This window comes from Nomascus leucogenys, chromosome 12 (genome assembly GCF_006542625.1).
Source record: "Nomascus leucogenys isolate Asia chromosome 12, Asia_NLE_v1, whole genome shotgun sequence".
Classification (NCBI taxonomy): domain Eukaryota; kingdom Metazoa; phylum Chordata; class Mammalia; order Primates; family Hylobatidae; genus Nomascus; species Nomascus leucogenys.
Window position 1 is genome coordinate 2,890,862 of NC_044392.1, and position 15,491 is coordinate 2,906,352.

Sequence of the window (15,491 nt, forward strand, 5' to 3'; positions counted from 1 at the left end):
TCCAGAGAGAAGAACATTGTACAAATGTGCAAAGCTCTAGAGGAGAAGGGAAGCCTGGCAAATTCTAGAAACTGAAGGAAGTTTTGTGTAGCTGGAACTTAGTTTAGAGGGCTCAGAATGAGGCTGAGAAAGGTAAGGACTATGAGGCTGTGCCAGCTATTTTATTTTATTTCTTATTTTTTGAGATGAAGTTTTGCTCCTATTGCCTGGGCTGGAGTGCAATGGCGTGATCTCGGCTCACCATAACCTCCGCCTCCTGGGTTTAAGCAATTCTCCTGCCTCAGCCTCCTGAGTAGCTGGGATTACAGGTATGTGCCACCCCCCGCCAAATAATTTTTTTTTGTATTTTTAGTAGAGATGGGGTTTCTCCATGTTGGTCAGGCTGGCCTCGAACTCCCAACCTCAAATGATCTGCTTGCCTTGACACCCAAAGTGCTGGGATTACAGGCATGAGCCACCGTGCCTGGCCTAGCGATTTTATAATTTGGGGATCCATGCTAAGAATTAGGTGATGCCTTTAAGTGGTTCTAAGGAAGAAGTGATCTGGTCATTCATCCATGATTTCTTGTTGATTCTCTGCCGAGCACCTTTCAACCTGGCTATGTCCTGTTCGTCTTTGAAGACCAGCTGAAGTCCCAACTCCAGGACACCTTCCTAAGCCCTGGGCTGGGCTTGGGATGTTTTCACACCTCTGTCTGCTCTATCACACATCGGTCATGCTATACTGAGATCTTGGTTTAGGCTGTCTACCACCACTAAAGCATAAACTTCCTGAAGGCAGGCACTGGCAGAGTGGCTTGTTCAGCCGTTTTCCTAGCAATTTGGGTACTGCAAGTATCAAATAAGCATTTGTTAAATAGTTGGTGAGCTTGATTGACTTCCAGGAAAAAACACACACATAGAAACTCATAGAAAAACATACAACTTTGGAATCACAGATGCCCAGACACAGAGAAAACCATAATGACAGAGGTTGTTTCTCTAGGGATCGTGAGGGGCTGCTTTTCTTTCCAGTGGTCTCCTCTGACCAGGCTTGGTGGAAACAGCTCTGCAAGATGAACAAGGGCACTGTCCCATCCCTCCCCTCCTTGGGAACAATGTTGTGGGAAGAAGGGGACAATCCTGGGCCTCACCCTGACCGCCTGGCTAGTCTTGCCTTGATGCAGGAAGCTCCAGGCCATCCTAGCCCTGGCTAGGGCAGGCCTAGTAAAGGCCAAGTGACACACTTAAGTACATGTGGTGGGACTATAAATGACTTTTCTTTCAAATCTTCTTTGTTATACAAATAGTATGTTTTAGATGTAATGTGTTTACTGCTCAAAATTAGAAAAAAAGCCAAAAGATGAAAATAAGGGATAACATCTTGGGGTATATTTTTTTCAGGCTGTTTTCTATGCAAACAAGGATGTCTTTTAAACTAAATATATTCTTTTGGCAAACTTATTTTTTTTGCTTAACAAAGTATTGCAACCACCCCTGTAGGTCTTTAAATATTCTTTCATGTTATTCCTTTTAGTAGCTGCCTAGTATTTTATTCTATGGCCACACCCTATGTTTATTTAACATTTTCTTATTGATGGACATTTTAATAGTTCTTAATTTTTCAGTATAATACATAATGTCTTAGGGGAAATCTTTGCAGCTAAATCTTGATGTACAGTTTCACTTACTTTCTTCAGATAAATTCCCGTAAGTGGAATTGCTGGGTGCAAAGGCAGGTACAGTTGTCCCTCTGTATCTGCAAGGGATTCATTCCAGGACCACCCTTGGATACCAAAATCTGCAGATTCCTAAGTCCTGTACAATATATTTTCGAGACTTTTGATTCACATCACCAAGTCACCCTCTGGAATGCCTGAACCATTTCACACAATGTCAGCAGTCAACAGTATTCAAGTGTCCACATTATCCCCCAGACTGTTACAATTTTCTTTGATGACTTAAAAAGGGAAATGGTATTTCCCTTTTAAAATTACACTTGTTTCATTATTAATGAGGTCAATGATATTCCATTTGTATTTCCTCTGTTATGAAGTGTTACTTTAGAGCTTTGCTCATTTTGCAGGCTGGTTTGGCTAGGCATGTGTCTCTTAAAAATTTTTAAGAACTCTTTGTGTGTCTGGTTGCTAATCCTTAGTCGATCATATGTTGCGAATTTTTTTTTCTATTTAGTATTTGACTTCACATTTTATGGAGCTTTTTTTTTTTTTGTTTACCTAAATCCTTTCAAAGTTTTTTTAAATTGAATCTAGCAGTCTTTGCCTTTATAGATTCTACCTTTGTTGTTACTCTTTAAAGTACGTGCCCACCTGAGGTTAGAGATTCACGTTCCTCCAGTGCTGGAATTTATGTGATTAAATGCTCGAGAATGCTTGAGGTGTAGACGTTTTTTTTTTTTTCTTTTGTTCCAGTGGTTCAACCCACTGTTTTAACACCATTTATTACATAACCCATCCTTTCTCCAATGGTTCTGAAGTGACACTTTACTTATATACTAAAGTCTGTCTCTTTCTTACACGTACACAGGCATGTGTGTGGACACATGGAGGGGTCTATTTCTGGACAATTATTCTCCACGTCTTATTTGTATGTCCACTCTTGTACTCATACCACATTGTTAACATTAATTTATCCCACAACGACATTTTAATATCCGGAAGGATTAATCTTCCTTTAAAATTTGTTTCTTGGCTCTTCTGCATGTTAATTCTTCTAGATCAGAGGTTCTTAATTAAAAGCACGCATCAAAATTACTGGCAAAGTGTTCTGAAAACATAGATGCCTGGTTTCCACTGCCAGCATAGAAAATCAAAACCTCTAGCCTTGGGCCTAAGCATTAGTGTATTTGCCAAACTGCAAGAACCATGACTCTGGATGAACCTGGCAATAAGCTTATGAGGCTAGAAGCCAAATCTGCCTGGTTACTGCCGATGCCCAGCCCCAGTGTCAGCCACATGGGTGGCACTGAATACATATTTGTTGAGAAAAAGTATTAATATATTAATTAACATTTATTTATAACCAGTGTCTTTACTTTGAACTCGGACTCCCAAAGGTCACTCACGTTAGGGGAGCTGAGGCAGCAGTGCAGGCTGGCGACCCATATGAAAGATGGCATCAGGGGAGGAGCTGAGTTATGCAAGAAGGGGATCGCTGTGTTCAGTATATGAAGGGTGAATGTGACAAAGAAGGAGCAGGTGTATCTGATGCTCCTCCAGGATGCAATACAAGAAAAACATTTTCAGAGACACCTAATAGACTATTAGGAGAAGAAAGCATCTGTGCAAAAATGATAGTAGGTGCCCATTTGTTGAATGGGTCGGTGACCTCCCCACAACAGGCATGTTTAGGCAGAGGGTGAGCTGAGCTGGTGTGTTGCTACCTTGGGGGAAGTGATTTAGAGAAGGTTCCTGTACTGAGTGAGATTAGATAGCTTGTAACCTCTAAGATCTCTTCCTGCAGGGAGATTTTAGAATCTCAACAATACTTATTGAACAAGTTCTACCATTCAAAGAGATGAGAAGACACTGGAAGTTTTCTTGTTGGTGAGAAAAGTTCAGACAAAGCCCAGAGGTCACTATTTAGGGAGATTCCCATTGAGGTCAACTTGACCTGAGGAACTTGGGTCCTTGACCACGTCACATTCCATTGCCTGCTATGGGCCAAAACACTCACCCTTGCCATGAGATGTTTCGATAATCCAGGTGCAGTTCAAGTTGTTGGGGTAGAAGTCAGGGAACCCTGGCGACAAGATGGTCCCACTGGAGCCTTGAATGAAGCCACCACAGAGAGCTACAGAAGGAGTGAAGAGGGCAGTGAAAGACCAGAGGGCCTCAGGGAGCACCCCCTGACATTCTCCTGGGACCCCATCCCCCATCTCTCGAAAGCCCAACCCTCGCTGATGGGGTGAGGGAGTCAGTGGCCTTTTGAGCACCTGTGTTTCTGTGGCAGGAGAGGAGTCTGCTACTTTAGTGCCCCCTCATGGTGTGCCTCACCTTCACAACTGGGCAGGGCCCGGCTCCACTGGAAGTTGGGCTCACACTCCAGAGGCTCCCCATCACTTAATGTGTAGCCCGAATCACAGCTGAAGGTCACCAGCGCGCCCACGTAGAAGTCATTCCCATGACGCTGTCCATTTACTGGGATTCCTGGATCCAGACAGTGGTCTGACTGCAGTGTTATAGCTGAAAGAGAGAGGTCACAGCTGGGACAGACAGCTCACTGTCACCACAGAGGGACCCCAGTTGACTCCAAAAAGGAAGAAGAGAGCCCTGGTTTATTAAAGGCGGAAGTTGCCAATTACTGACTCATGAAATGTGGCTGTCAGAATTTGCTGAGAGTGGCTTAGGTGCTATGCTAAGGCTTAGGAGTGAGAAAATGACCTTGTCCTTATGGTGCTCGCAGCCCCAGCTTTCTATATTGGTCTACGGAGAACTGAAGTGACAACGATCCTTTAAATCGAGGGGATGAATGTGGAAGGTGACGAGGAAGGGCCAGTGTGGGTGCGAGACGCCATCTCGGGTTAACTTGATGGTCAGTCAAATGTTCTGATCCCAGAGTGCCCAGCGTGGCGGCACCCAATCACCTGCACACAGAAGAGGCCGTGAGGTCTGCATGCAAGGGCCTGGCGTGAGGGTTGTGAACAACTCTAAGCTCTCATGACCTAAGGGATGCGGAGAGCAACAGAACGCCTTCCACAGGGCCTTCTGAAGGGCACAGCCTAGCCAAGAACGCCATGGGGATGGAGCCAAGCAGGGGCCTGTGGTGGAGCACAGTCCTGAGGCCTTTGACCCACCTGGGTTGACCTTGTCATCCCTTTTCCTGAGCCCCCCCACTGAGACTCACTCTCATAGCGGAGCTGGAAGCCGATGTCCGAGTGACTCTTGTCGGTAGAGAAGATGAGGTAGAGGTAGTTGCTGGTGCTGATGAGGAACTGGGGAACCTGGGTCCCGTGGTAAACCCCGATCAAGGGCGCTGAGTAAGTCCGCCCATCGCGTACTTCCAGGCTGTCATAGTTGACCTCGGTTTTGAATCTGCCAAACGACAGAAATGAAGCCTTCTTGAGAAATCCAAGCTTATTAATTTGCAAATGACAAAAGCCCTGCCTGACCCAGGGCTTCAGAATAACCAGATTTTGGCAGGCTGGGATCTTTTAATATAATTTGCACACATTCACTAGCGATGCAGAAGGACCTTCTCCACTCTATTTAACATCCCTCCTCCTCCTTCCACGGTCGGAAGCTGCTGTCATCCTCTCTGTGGCCTGATCCGTGAGCCAACTTAAGACCTAGAGGCACAATGACTAGCCTCATGGAGGTCAGAACATTCTAGGCCAGGGGTCAGCACACTAAAGACTCAGGGCCAGATCTGGTCTATAGCCTGGAAAGCTAAAGATGGTTTTTACATTTGTAAAGAGATCTTAAAAAATAAAAAAAAAAAGGCAAAGCAGAACATGCATCAGAGATATGCAAGTAGGCAAGTGGCCCACAAAGCCTAAAATATTTACCATCTGGCTCCTCACACAAAAGTTTGCAGACTGCTATTCCAGGCCAGGAACACTTTGTCCGGAAGAAGTTTGTTTTCACATTTACGCGGCTACGTTTTCCACCCAAGGGGCATAGCCAGGGTGGGAGCTAGAAGTGGGGCACACGAGCGGGATTTGGGGCAGAGGTGGGGGGCTGCCTTCCCACGTTGGACATTTCCAGGACAATGCTCGTCAGATGCCAGTGTCATGCTTTAACATCTGATGGTGTCTATCTGCCCACTCCCCCTCCTTAGGGGCTGGGGAGGGGGGAGCTCTAACATCCTAAATGGTATCCAAGCCGTCTCTTCGCCCCTCCTGCCACAGTCCCCTAAACAGCACAAACCAAGCCCAAGGGCAGAGCCAGTGAGGTCTGCCCCACCCAGGGCAGTCTGGTCCGGTGTTCTCCAACCTTGCTGACATTTCAGCATTGATACTGGTCCCCTATCCACCCTGTATTCCCTCCCACATGGCTCTGTAAAAATCTCCTCCTTGCCCCTCCCCCAAGGCTGTGGTCACAAGCACCTGTCGAAGGTGATTTTGATGGGGTAGCCTGGCTGGGCCTCAATCACCCAGGCACAGCTCAAGGCATCCTTGTAGAAGCCAGGCCAGCCCGGAGAGAGGATGGTGCCGCTGGGCGAAGTCAGGTGACCACCACAGGGAGCTGGGGGGACAGAAGGAAGAGAGGCAGCTTTTTTCAGGGACAAATGCGTAAACAAACAGAAAATCTTTCTATAAAATGTGTCAGGCAACAAGTATAGTTTTTGTTTTTATGGAAAATTACATAAACTATAAACTGTGAGTTTTGTCTACCAGGACCTTTATGGGTAGGTCCAGTTATATCATGTGGAGTGTTATTAAAGGCCAGAGGGGAAAAATGAAAAGAATCCTTTAAGCAAAGTCCCTTTGTCATTCTAGAAAGGCTGAAGTACAAGTAATATTTGGGCCACACTATGTTTTTCCTTTGTTCCTCACTCAACTGTCAGGCCTGAGGCAGGGGCACAGACCCAGCCAACCTCCTCACATCTGGCCCTGGAGAAGGTCAGAACCCCAGGACCCCACAGCTCAGATGCTCAGCTCATGGCGCCGGTACTCCCTGCTTCACTGTAAACTCCAGGAGGGCATGGGATGTGTTAATTGTGTTACACAACTGGGCATCCCCAGCATTAAGCATGGTGCTTGGCACGCAGTTGTGCCTCGATGATTGCTGGTTGGATGAATAAATGAGTTAATGACAGGATGAATGAACACAGTCCAAGGCAGGGAACTCCACAGGACACTGGGAGGTCTAGGCACAGCTGCTGGCTGTCTCTGGTCTTGCAAAGTCTGTTATTTATGCCTCTGTCCACGTGCCCCATCCTGGGCTTCCCCATTCTCAGCTGCCTCTTTCCCACCACCCCCGTCTCTTCCTGCAACCAGACCCTCAGCCCCTGAGGTAGTCATTAGAGCTATTCCTCTTTCAAGGGCACATGATTAGATTTCATTGCCCACCCCTTTTGAAGTTGTGCAAGGCCACGTGACTGCTGTGACCAATAAAATGAGAGCAGAAGTGCTGTACATCACGTCTCTGTGGAAACTTTATAAGCCCCTGTGTGATCTGCACAGTTTCCTTTTCCTGCCTTGGTAATTGTGGAAGCAAGTGTCAAGAGGGAAGTCTCATCAATCGGGCCCCTACGTGAATCTAAGGTGCAGACATCCCTGATAACCCATGTTCAATATGGAGCTTCAGTGGTCTGTGTGAGATAGAAGCTCTGGATTTTTAAGCCGCTGGGATCTGGAGATTGTCAGTTAACACCGTGTAGCCTAGCCCGCTCAGACTAGCACACCTCCCTAAGGCTGACGATGAGGATGATGATGACATCCACTACTACTGCTTCTGTCACTGCCATCACCACTGCCATTGACTGGGGCTTGACTCCACGTCGGGTACTGAGCTTACATATGTAATCATGTTCACTCTTTGCAAAACAAAATCCCCTGTGAGGTTGGTGCTATTATTACCTCCTAGGAAAGCTGAGGCTTATGGAGGTGGAGTAACTAGCCTTGGGTTAGCAAGTCACAGAGCTTGGATTCAGACCTAGGCAAGACAGCGTAAATCCAGAGATCTTATGCTAGGCCGCCTCCCATGTCAAAGGAACCTCTGCTCCTTTGTACTCCCTTACTATGGAGCGATCAGATGCCAAAAATTCCCTAAACAAGACTGGGGAGGAATAAAGAGCTACATAGCACTTCTCTCTCTGCAAAGTTTCATAGATTTCTCCAGGTAATCAGTCTCATAAAAGATGGTCTATTATGCCCAATCCTCTTTTTTTTAATGCCATAACCTTCAAGAATTACCTAAAATAGTTGTCAAGTATTCTTAATAGTAACTTATATTAGGAAGTTTAATTAACAAAGACTATAATAAGGGTAGTAGTCGTCAACTCTTACTGATGACTTACTATGCTAATTGCTACACATGTGTTATCTCATTTAAATGCATACATTTATGAAGTTATTACCCCTATTTTATAGAGAAGACAACTAAGGCCGAGTAGGTTAAGAGATTAGATCAAGGACACAGAGCTAACGAAATGAGAGCTGAGATTGAGTCTCAAGACTTCTGTCTCTAAATCCCCCTGTGACACATAATAGTACTACAACCACAGCCAACAGTAATAAGCTCATGTGTACCGATAACTTACTACATGTCAGGGCTTAACGTGGATTATTCTTGTGACAACGGCAATACTAAATGGCACATACTATTATTATCCTCATTTTACAGGCGGGGATTATTACCCCATTTTCAGTAAATTGAGGCTTAGAGAAACTAAATGATTACATAGAGCTATATCAAACATTGGGAGAGTAAATTGTATATGCGTATTGTCACTTCCTGGGTAACCCCAGTTTTCAAAACCCATCCATCCATCTCCCTGCAACTACTAATGCCTTCCTCTATTTCCCTGGTGGACACGTGAGACCTTGGAGGTGGGGAGGGGCGTGCCTATTGCTACATCGCGTTGTTACAATACAGGTTTGCATCTCAGCAGTGAGGAGGGACTCCTTCTTGGCTCCCTCTCAGCACAGGCCCAGCCTCTCTGGTTGTTGGACTGTGATCTCCCCATTTACTTCCTGGGGAGCTATAGATCATGCAGTCTCCATTGCCTGTCTAGGCCACTCTCCACTCAGTGCATACACGTCAACGAAACCCCATCTACAATCTCCAGAGAGGGAAATTCAATCCCTCCCTTTGGCGGTCACCACTTTGTCTTCTTTCTCTGCTGTGTTGCTTCATTAGTTTGGCTAGTTAATCTCTTCCTGTGCACCTGTGATCGTCCAGTGACCTCTCTATTCATTCTGTCCTTCACTTTCTCTGTTGTTCACCTTCATATTGCAGAGTGGTAGTTGCCCGGCAGGGATTTGGAGGGGAGGATTCTTAAATGCAATGTTTCTTTCACATTTGAAAAGATGATCAACCTCACTCTTAAAAATAAAAATACATAAAAGCACAGTGAAATATTATTTCTCATCCATCAGATGGGCAAAATCCAAAGTTTAATGACACATGAAGCCATGAGAAATCAAGGATTCTAGGACCTTGCTGGTGAACGCGCAATACAACTGCTGTGCAGAGGAATTTGGTAATATCCAACGAAATGCATATGCATTTACTCTCTGACCCAGCAATTCTATTTCTAGAACTCTCCCAAAGATACACTGGCAAAAATATGAAATGACATACATGTACAAGGTTATGCAAGGTAGCACTATTTGTGATAGCAAATGTATGAAAACAGCCCAAATGTTCAGTGGTAGAGATCTAACTGAATAAACTAGGGTAATCAACAAAATGGACTATTTATGCAGCTATAAAACAAGAATGAGGGATATTCTATATAATGTCATGGAGTGGTTCCCAGACTATGTTGTTAAGTGAATAAAAGCATGGTAGAGAATAGTAGGTATGGTATGATTCTCTTTATCTAAGAAAGGGGTAGAGGCTTACACACATATTCACTCATATTAACAATCAATGAAAGGATCAACCAAAAACTGAGAGATTATTCACAGGAGGATGGAGGGAACAGGGTAGAGAAGATAGGGATAGAAGCCAGGCTTTCTCAGAATATACCTTTTTTATATATTTAACTTTGGAACTATGTAAATATTTTAAATAATTAAAATGAAAGATTAAGCAAATCAATAAACTGATAAGCAATTTCTAAAAACTCAGAAGCAGAGTGAAATAAATGAATGCAATGCTAGATTAGTTGGTAGCATAATCCCACATGAAGAAACTAGTAAAAGAGATTTTAAAACACAGTAATTTGATAGTCTACCTTAGTAGGATACAAAAAGAAATGAAAAAAAAAAAAACCCCTTAAACTATTCCCTGTAATTATATTATTGTGGGTAGTTATTCGTATTACTACTTTGGGACTCTTAGGCATGTCCTATGAATTGGGAAATTATATTAATGGTGTTGGGAACTGGGATTTTCAGCAAGAGTGAAAGGAGATATGGATATGATATTAAAGAAGTTAAGTAAAAAAGAAAAAGTATTTTTACATTGGACATGAAATAAACCCATGATGAATTTTGTTTTAAAAAGTATTTCCTAGCTGTGTTCATTGAAAAGGCTTAGAAACAGGAACCAAGTCAATCATAAAAAGTACCCCTAGTGCCCAAATTTTAAATATCAGTTTCCACTAAAAGGAACCAGGGCTTCTAGGAGAAATAACTGAATCTAGGTCAGAGACAGAAAATGTACAAGATGATGTTAGGCCAACAAAAGGCTCCCACTAGCCAATGACACAATTTGAGCATTAATTAGAACAAACTGCAGTAGATTTAAATACATAAAATACGTTTGGATTGTAATGATATTTAAAAATGTGCAACTTTGGAAGGTGTTAGGGAATCAGCTCATTAATACGAAAACTGGTAAATACAAATAATTATTTCCATGCTTTTCCTTTATAAACTATATCTTGGAGTAACCAAATAGTTGATGAGGAGAAGTTTTCTTTAAGTATAGTATTTCAGCTTATGAAAAAATAAATTATAGCATGTTACCATTTTGTAATCCCTAGGCTATGATCATTAATGGTTCCTAATGACCCCAAGAGAGAGATACCCAAATATTATATGATTCTGTTGGAGACACTTCCTACAAGATATTCTGGCTAAAAAAATGGAAGCTCAATCTGATTAAGTTTCTATGTCTTACTGCCAATTAAAGGAAACATAAAAGAGAGACAATCATGTTAAACAACCTCCCAGGGAAGCAACTGGCAAAATTCCGAATGCAGGAGACTCCTCATTCTGAATAATTCTCATTTATCTCCAGATAAAAGACCTGACTTCTGCAACAACAACAAAAATCTCAAGGGGGTGGGGAGTAGACACCTATAGATTAGAAAAGACTTGAGACATATCAGCCAATTATAATGTATGAAGCTAACAAGGATACTGACTTAAAAATACTGTCACAGAACGTATTAGCCAATCATGGAGATTTGATTATATTGAGTAATTGTTTTTAATTTTTTAAAATGATAGCAACGTGGTTATGTTTTAAAGAGTTAGTTTTATCTGTTGGAGACACATTACTAAAATGTTATAGATGAAGTGTGATGCCTGAAATTTGCTGCGAAATAATCCCAGAACCAGCAGGGTGGTGGTAGGGGAATGGGTGGGGGTATAAATGAAAACAAAATAGGCCATGAGTTTATAATTGTTGAGGCTGACTGACAGGTACATGGGGGTTCATTATACTATTCCCTCTGTTTTGGTATAGGTTTGAAATTTTTCATTTAAACAAGGTGAAGGCAAAAACAGGGAAACATACACATGCCTGTGTGCGTGCACATGCACACACACACACGTATAAAGAAAACAAGGAAAAAGAAGGAAGGATCCTTTCTTGAACAGGGAGAAGAGCTCAGCAATAAGACAAAAGAGGGACCCTGTGCCTGTCCCAGCACCTGGTACTCACTAGATGTTCAATATTTGTTGAAGGAATGAAATACTGGTTGATAGGCAGGGATACTGGGTGTTATGGATGGAACTCTGTCCTCCCAAAATGTATTAGGTTGAAACCCTAGCCACCAATGTGACTGCGTTTGGAGAGAGAGCCTTTCAGGAGGTAAATAAGTATAAATGAGGTCATTAGGATAGAGCCCTAGTCCAGTAGGACTGGTGTCCTCATTATAAGAGGAAGACACCAGGGGTGCATGTGCACAGGAAACAGGCCATGTGAGAACACAGAGAGGAAGTGGGCATCTGCAAGCCAAGGAGAGATGCTTCAGGAGAAACCAACCCTGCCAATACCTTGATCTTGAACTTCCAGCTTTCAGACCTGTGAGAAAATAAATTTCTGTTGTTTAAGGCATCCAGTCTGTGGCACTGTGTTATGGCAGTCCAGGCTGACTGATACACTGAGCTTCTGACGAGGGGTTGCTGTCCCCTGTGAGGGATGAGCCACTTCTCCTGACCCTGATGCTAAAGTCGTGCAAGGCAAACAGGAATAGGGAATGGTGACAGGATAGAACACAAAGAACAAATACTCATTGAGCATTGAGCTCTACAACATGCCAGGTGCTGACCTTCATGTATGCTTTTACTTTCCCTGTGTATTACTCTTCATGGCCACCTATAAGGCAGGCACAGACATCAGCCTCATTTCATAGCTGAGGGAACATACTTGAGGTACAAAGAGCTTAGGCGACTGGCCAGGAACACACACTAGGAAGTCGCAGGGTCAGGATTTAAACCTGGGCAGTCCAGCTCCACAGCCTGTATTTTTAACCACTATGGGTGGACGTGGGAATGCCCACCTCTACCACTGCTTCTGTAATGGGATGTAGGCTGCTGCTAAAGGGCTTTTGTTGACTATTTGTCCAGTCTGAGTGACCAGAAGTAGTGGAAGTCCTTTCCTCTGACCAGAGTGACTCTGGAGTTACTCAGCCCTGCAGCTGGAAGTGTGGCCTCCTACTCTCCAGCCCTGCCTCCCCACTACCCACCCGTGCCCCTCACCACCTGTCTTCCACTGTTTTGTGGTAGAATACAAGCAGAATGAACTTGGACTCAGACCTCACTTGGAGGTTAAAAGTGATGATTCTGGAATCAGAATATCTGGATTTGAACCTTGACTCTCTCGTTCACTTAGCTATGGTCTTAAGCAAGTTTACGTAACCATTTTGAGCTTCAGTTTCTTCATCTGTGAAGTGAGGATAACAATACCTCCTCATGAGGAGTCAATGGGGCAGTGGATGTTGATATGGTTGGGCTCTGTGACCCCACCCAAATCTCACCTCCAATTGTAATCCCCATAATCCCTGCATGTCAAGGGCAGGACCGGGTGGAGGTAATCGGATCATGGGGGCAGTTTCCCCCATGCTGCTCTCATGATAGTTAGTGGCAGGAGATTTGATGGTTTGCATCTGTCATTTCCCCTGCTTGCACTCACTCTGTCTTGACGCCCTGTGAAGAAGGTGCCTGCTTCTCTTTTGCCTTTCACCATGACTGTAAGTTTCCTGAGGCCTCCCCAGCAATGTGAAACTGTGAGTCAATTAAACCTCTTTCCTTTATAAATTACCCAGTCTTGGGCATTTCTTCATAGCAACGTGAGAATGGACTAATACAGATGTAAAGCAATTGGCCTGGTATTTAGCACATAGTATGTACTCAATGATTACTAGCTGGGTGATTTTGGGAAAGTCAACTCACCTCACTGTTTTTCCAGATTCTCATGGATAAAGCACAATTATATCTTTCTCGTAAGAGTGGCAAGAAGGTTAAATGAGAGATTGCTAGAAACCCAATAACTGCCCTTATAATTCTTCCTTAGATGCCGAAATGAGCTACCACCACCACTTAGATTTCTTTGTGGTCACGAGGAGAACTGACCTTCTTTCTTTATTACAGTACTTGCTTTTTTCCTGATTTTAAAAGTAATTACATTTGGTGTAGATAGAGAATAAACGTGGAGGTGTTTATACCAAACTGTTAAACCATTTTCCTCTGTGGAGTGGGATTGGAAATGAGCATTTTCGCTTTGAGCTGCTTTGCGCTTGTGCATCGTTTGAAATTTTTACAACCACCAAGTATTCCTTTATTTATTTATTTGACAGAGTCTAGCTCTGTCACCCAGGCTGGAGTGCGGTGGTACAATCATAGCTCACTGCAGCCTCTAATTCCCAGGCTCAAGCAACCCTCCAAGTATTTCTTGAAAAATTAAAAAATGAAATTACAGGGGCCAGGTGTGGTGGCTCAGGCCTGTAATTCCCGCACTTTGGGAGGCCGAGGCTGGCAGATCATGAGGTCGGGAATTTGAGACCAGTCTGGCCAACATAGTGAAACCCCATCTCTATGAAGAATATAAAAATTAGCTGGGCATGGTGGCATACACCTGTAGTCCCAGCTACTCGGGAGGCTGAGGCAGGAGTATCGCTTGAACTTGGGAGGCAGAGGCTGCAGTGAGCTGAGATCATGCCACTGCACTCCAGCCTGGACAGCAGAGGAAGACTCCATCTCAAAAAAAAAAAAAAAAAAAAAAAAAAAAAAAAGAAAAAAGAAAATACACACTACTCACTATAGATAATTTATCTTTTTTTGTGTGTATTTCTTGTAAGCACAATATTCTTAAAGCTCAGCTCTTTGTCTTTTAATAGGGAGTTTAATTACCTTTATTTTCATAACTGATATGTTTGTCTTACTGCTGTCATTTTGTTTCATGCTATCATTTTCCAATGTTTCCATGTGATGTCCTGTCTTCTTTGTCTTATGCATTAGGCAATGTATTTCCTTTTAATTTTCTACGGGGATGTGGAGAGTAGAAATCCTGCTTTTCATTCTATTTGGAGATGCTTTTAAGCCTTTCATAGATGTGTTGGAAACTATATTCTCTCCAGTGATATAATTCAAGAAAAATACAGTAACAGGGTAGCCAAGAGTCTGGATTTGAATTCAGGCTCCATCACGTACAAGCTGGGAAGATCCTAGGCAGGTGACTTAACCTCTCTGTGCCCCAGTAGGGACAATAACGACATCTATTTCCTAGGACTGGTGCAAGGTTGAAATGAGGTGACACTGTAAGACACTTATCCTAGTAGGGTATGATTATTTTTCCTTTAAAGAGACAAGGAAGAGGTAAGTGTAGAGGAGAGAAGGTCAGGCAGGTACGCCGGTGTAGCTGCCTTCACTACCCAGAAGTCTTTCTTGGGAAATTTCTGATTTTAAACATAAGGGACTCCTGTGTCCTGTGAACTCAAGATCACAGACTTGGTCAATCTAGCCCATTCACTTCCGTATTGTCTAAGACTGTTGTTGCATTAGGACAGCAGAGTTATAGCCCACACAGTCGAAAATACTTCCTATCTGGCCCTTTAAGAGAAAGTTTACCGACCCCTGCTTTACATCCTCCAGATAATCATCCTTCTTTCTAAATTTAGGAGAAGCCATCGTCTCTCTTGTCCTATTATAGCCTCTCAAAAGCTAAGTGGCTCTTGGCATATATTAAAAGATTTTCTAAAAGACCATTAGCTTCTGCATTTAATTGTCCACAAGGTGGGGACACTTAATCAAAAACAAAACTAGAAAAAAACGGAAAAGACAAAGATGCTGATTGCAAAGCAGAGCTCTACCAAGGCTCAGACAAAAGGAGGGAGAGGAGCCAAGGAGGGACAGGTTCCCAGGGGCTTCTTTAGCCAGCTCTGTCTAAGGTTTTAAGGCTGGGATTCAGCCACCCTAAGTGGCATCAGGCTCTCACACTCTGCGTGACATGCTACTCCCCAGATCCCTGAAAACCAGGCTAGCATCAAATGCCCATTGCTCTGAGAAAACCAAGCAGGCTCTCCCTGGGGTCAGGGTCTCCAACAGACTGTCCCTTACTTCTAGTGCCTACTGCCCCAACCCTACAGCATTTCCCCTCCAGGGACAGAATGAAAAAGACCTTTTTAACTTTAAAATGAAGACCTTGCTT

General features: G+C 43.5%; 1 protein-coding gene across 13 annotated transcripts in view; it reads right to left on the minus strand.

Moving 5' to 3' along the window:
- CSMD2 (CUB and Sushi multiple domains 2) overlaps positions 1-15,491 on the minus strand; it is a 675,146-nt gene that overhangs the window by 237,470 nt on the left and 422,185 nt on the right. For all 13 annotated transcript variants that reach the window (XM_030823365.1, XM_030823367.1, XM_030823372.1 and 10 more), the window contains 4 exons: positions 6,047-6,185; positions 4,846-5,033; positions 3,996-4,184; positions 3,676-3,792 (listed from right to left, as the gene is read on the minus strand). In XM_030823365.1, coding sequence (XP_030679225.1) covers positions 3,676-3,792; positions 3,996-4,184; positions 4,846-5,033; positions 6,047-6,185 — 633 coding nt within the window. The remainder of the gene's footprint in view (positions 1-3,675; positions 3,793-3,995; positions 4,185-4,845; positions 5,034-6,046; positions 6,186-15,491) is intronic.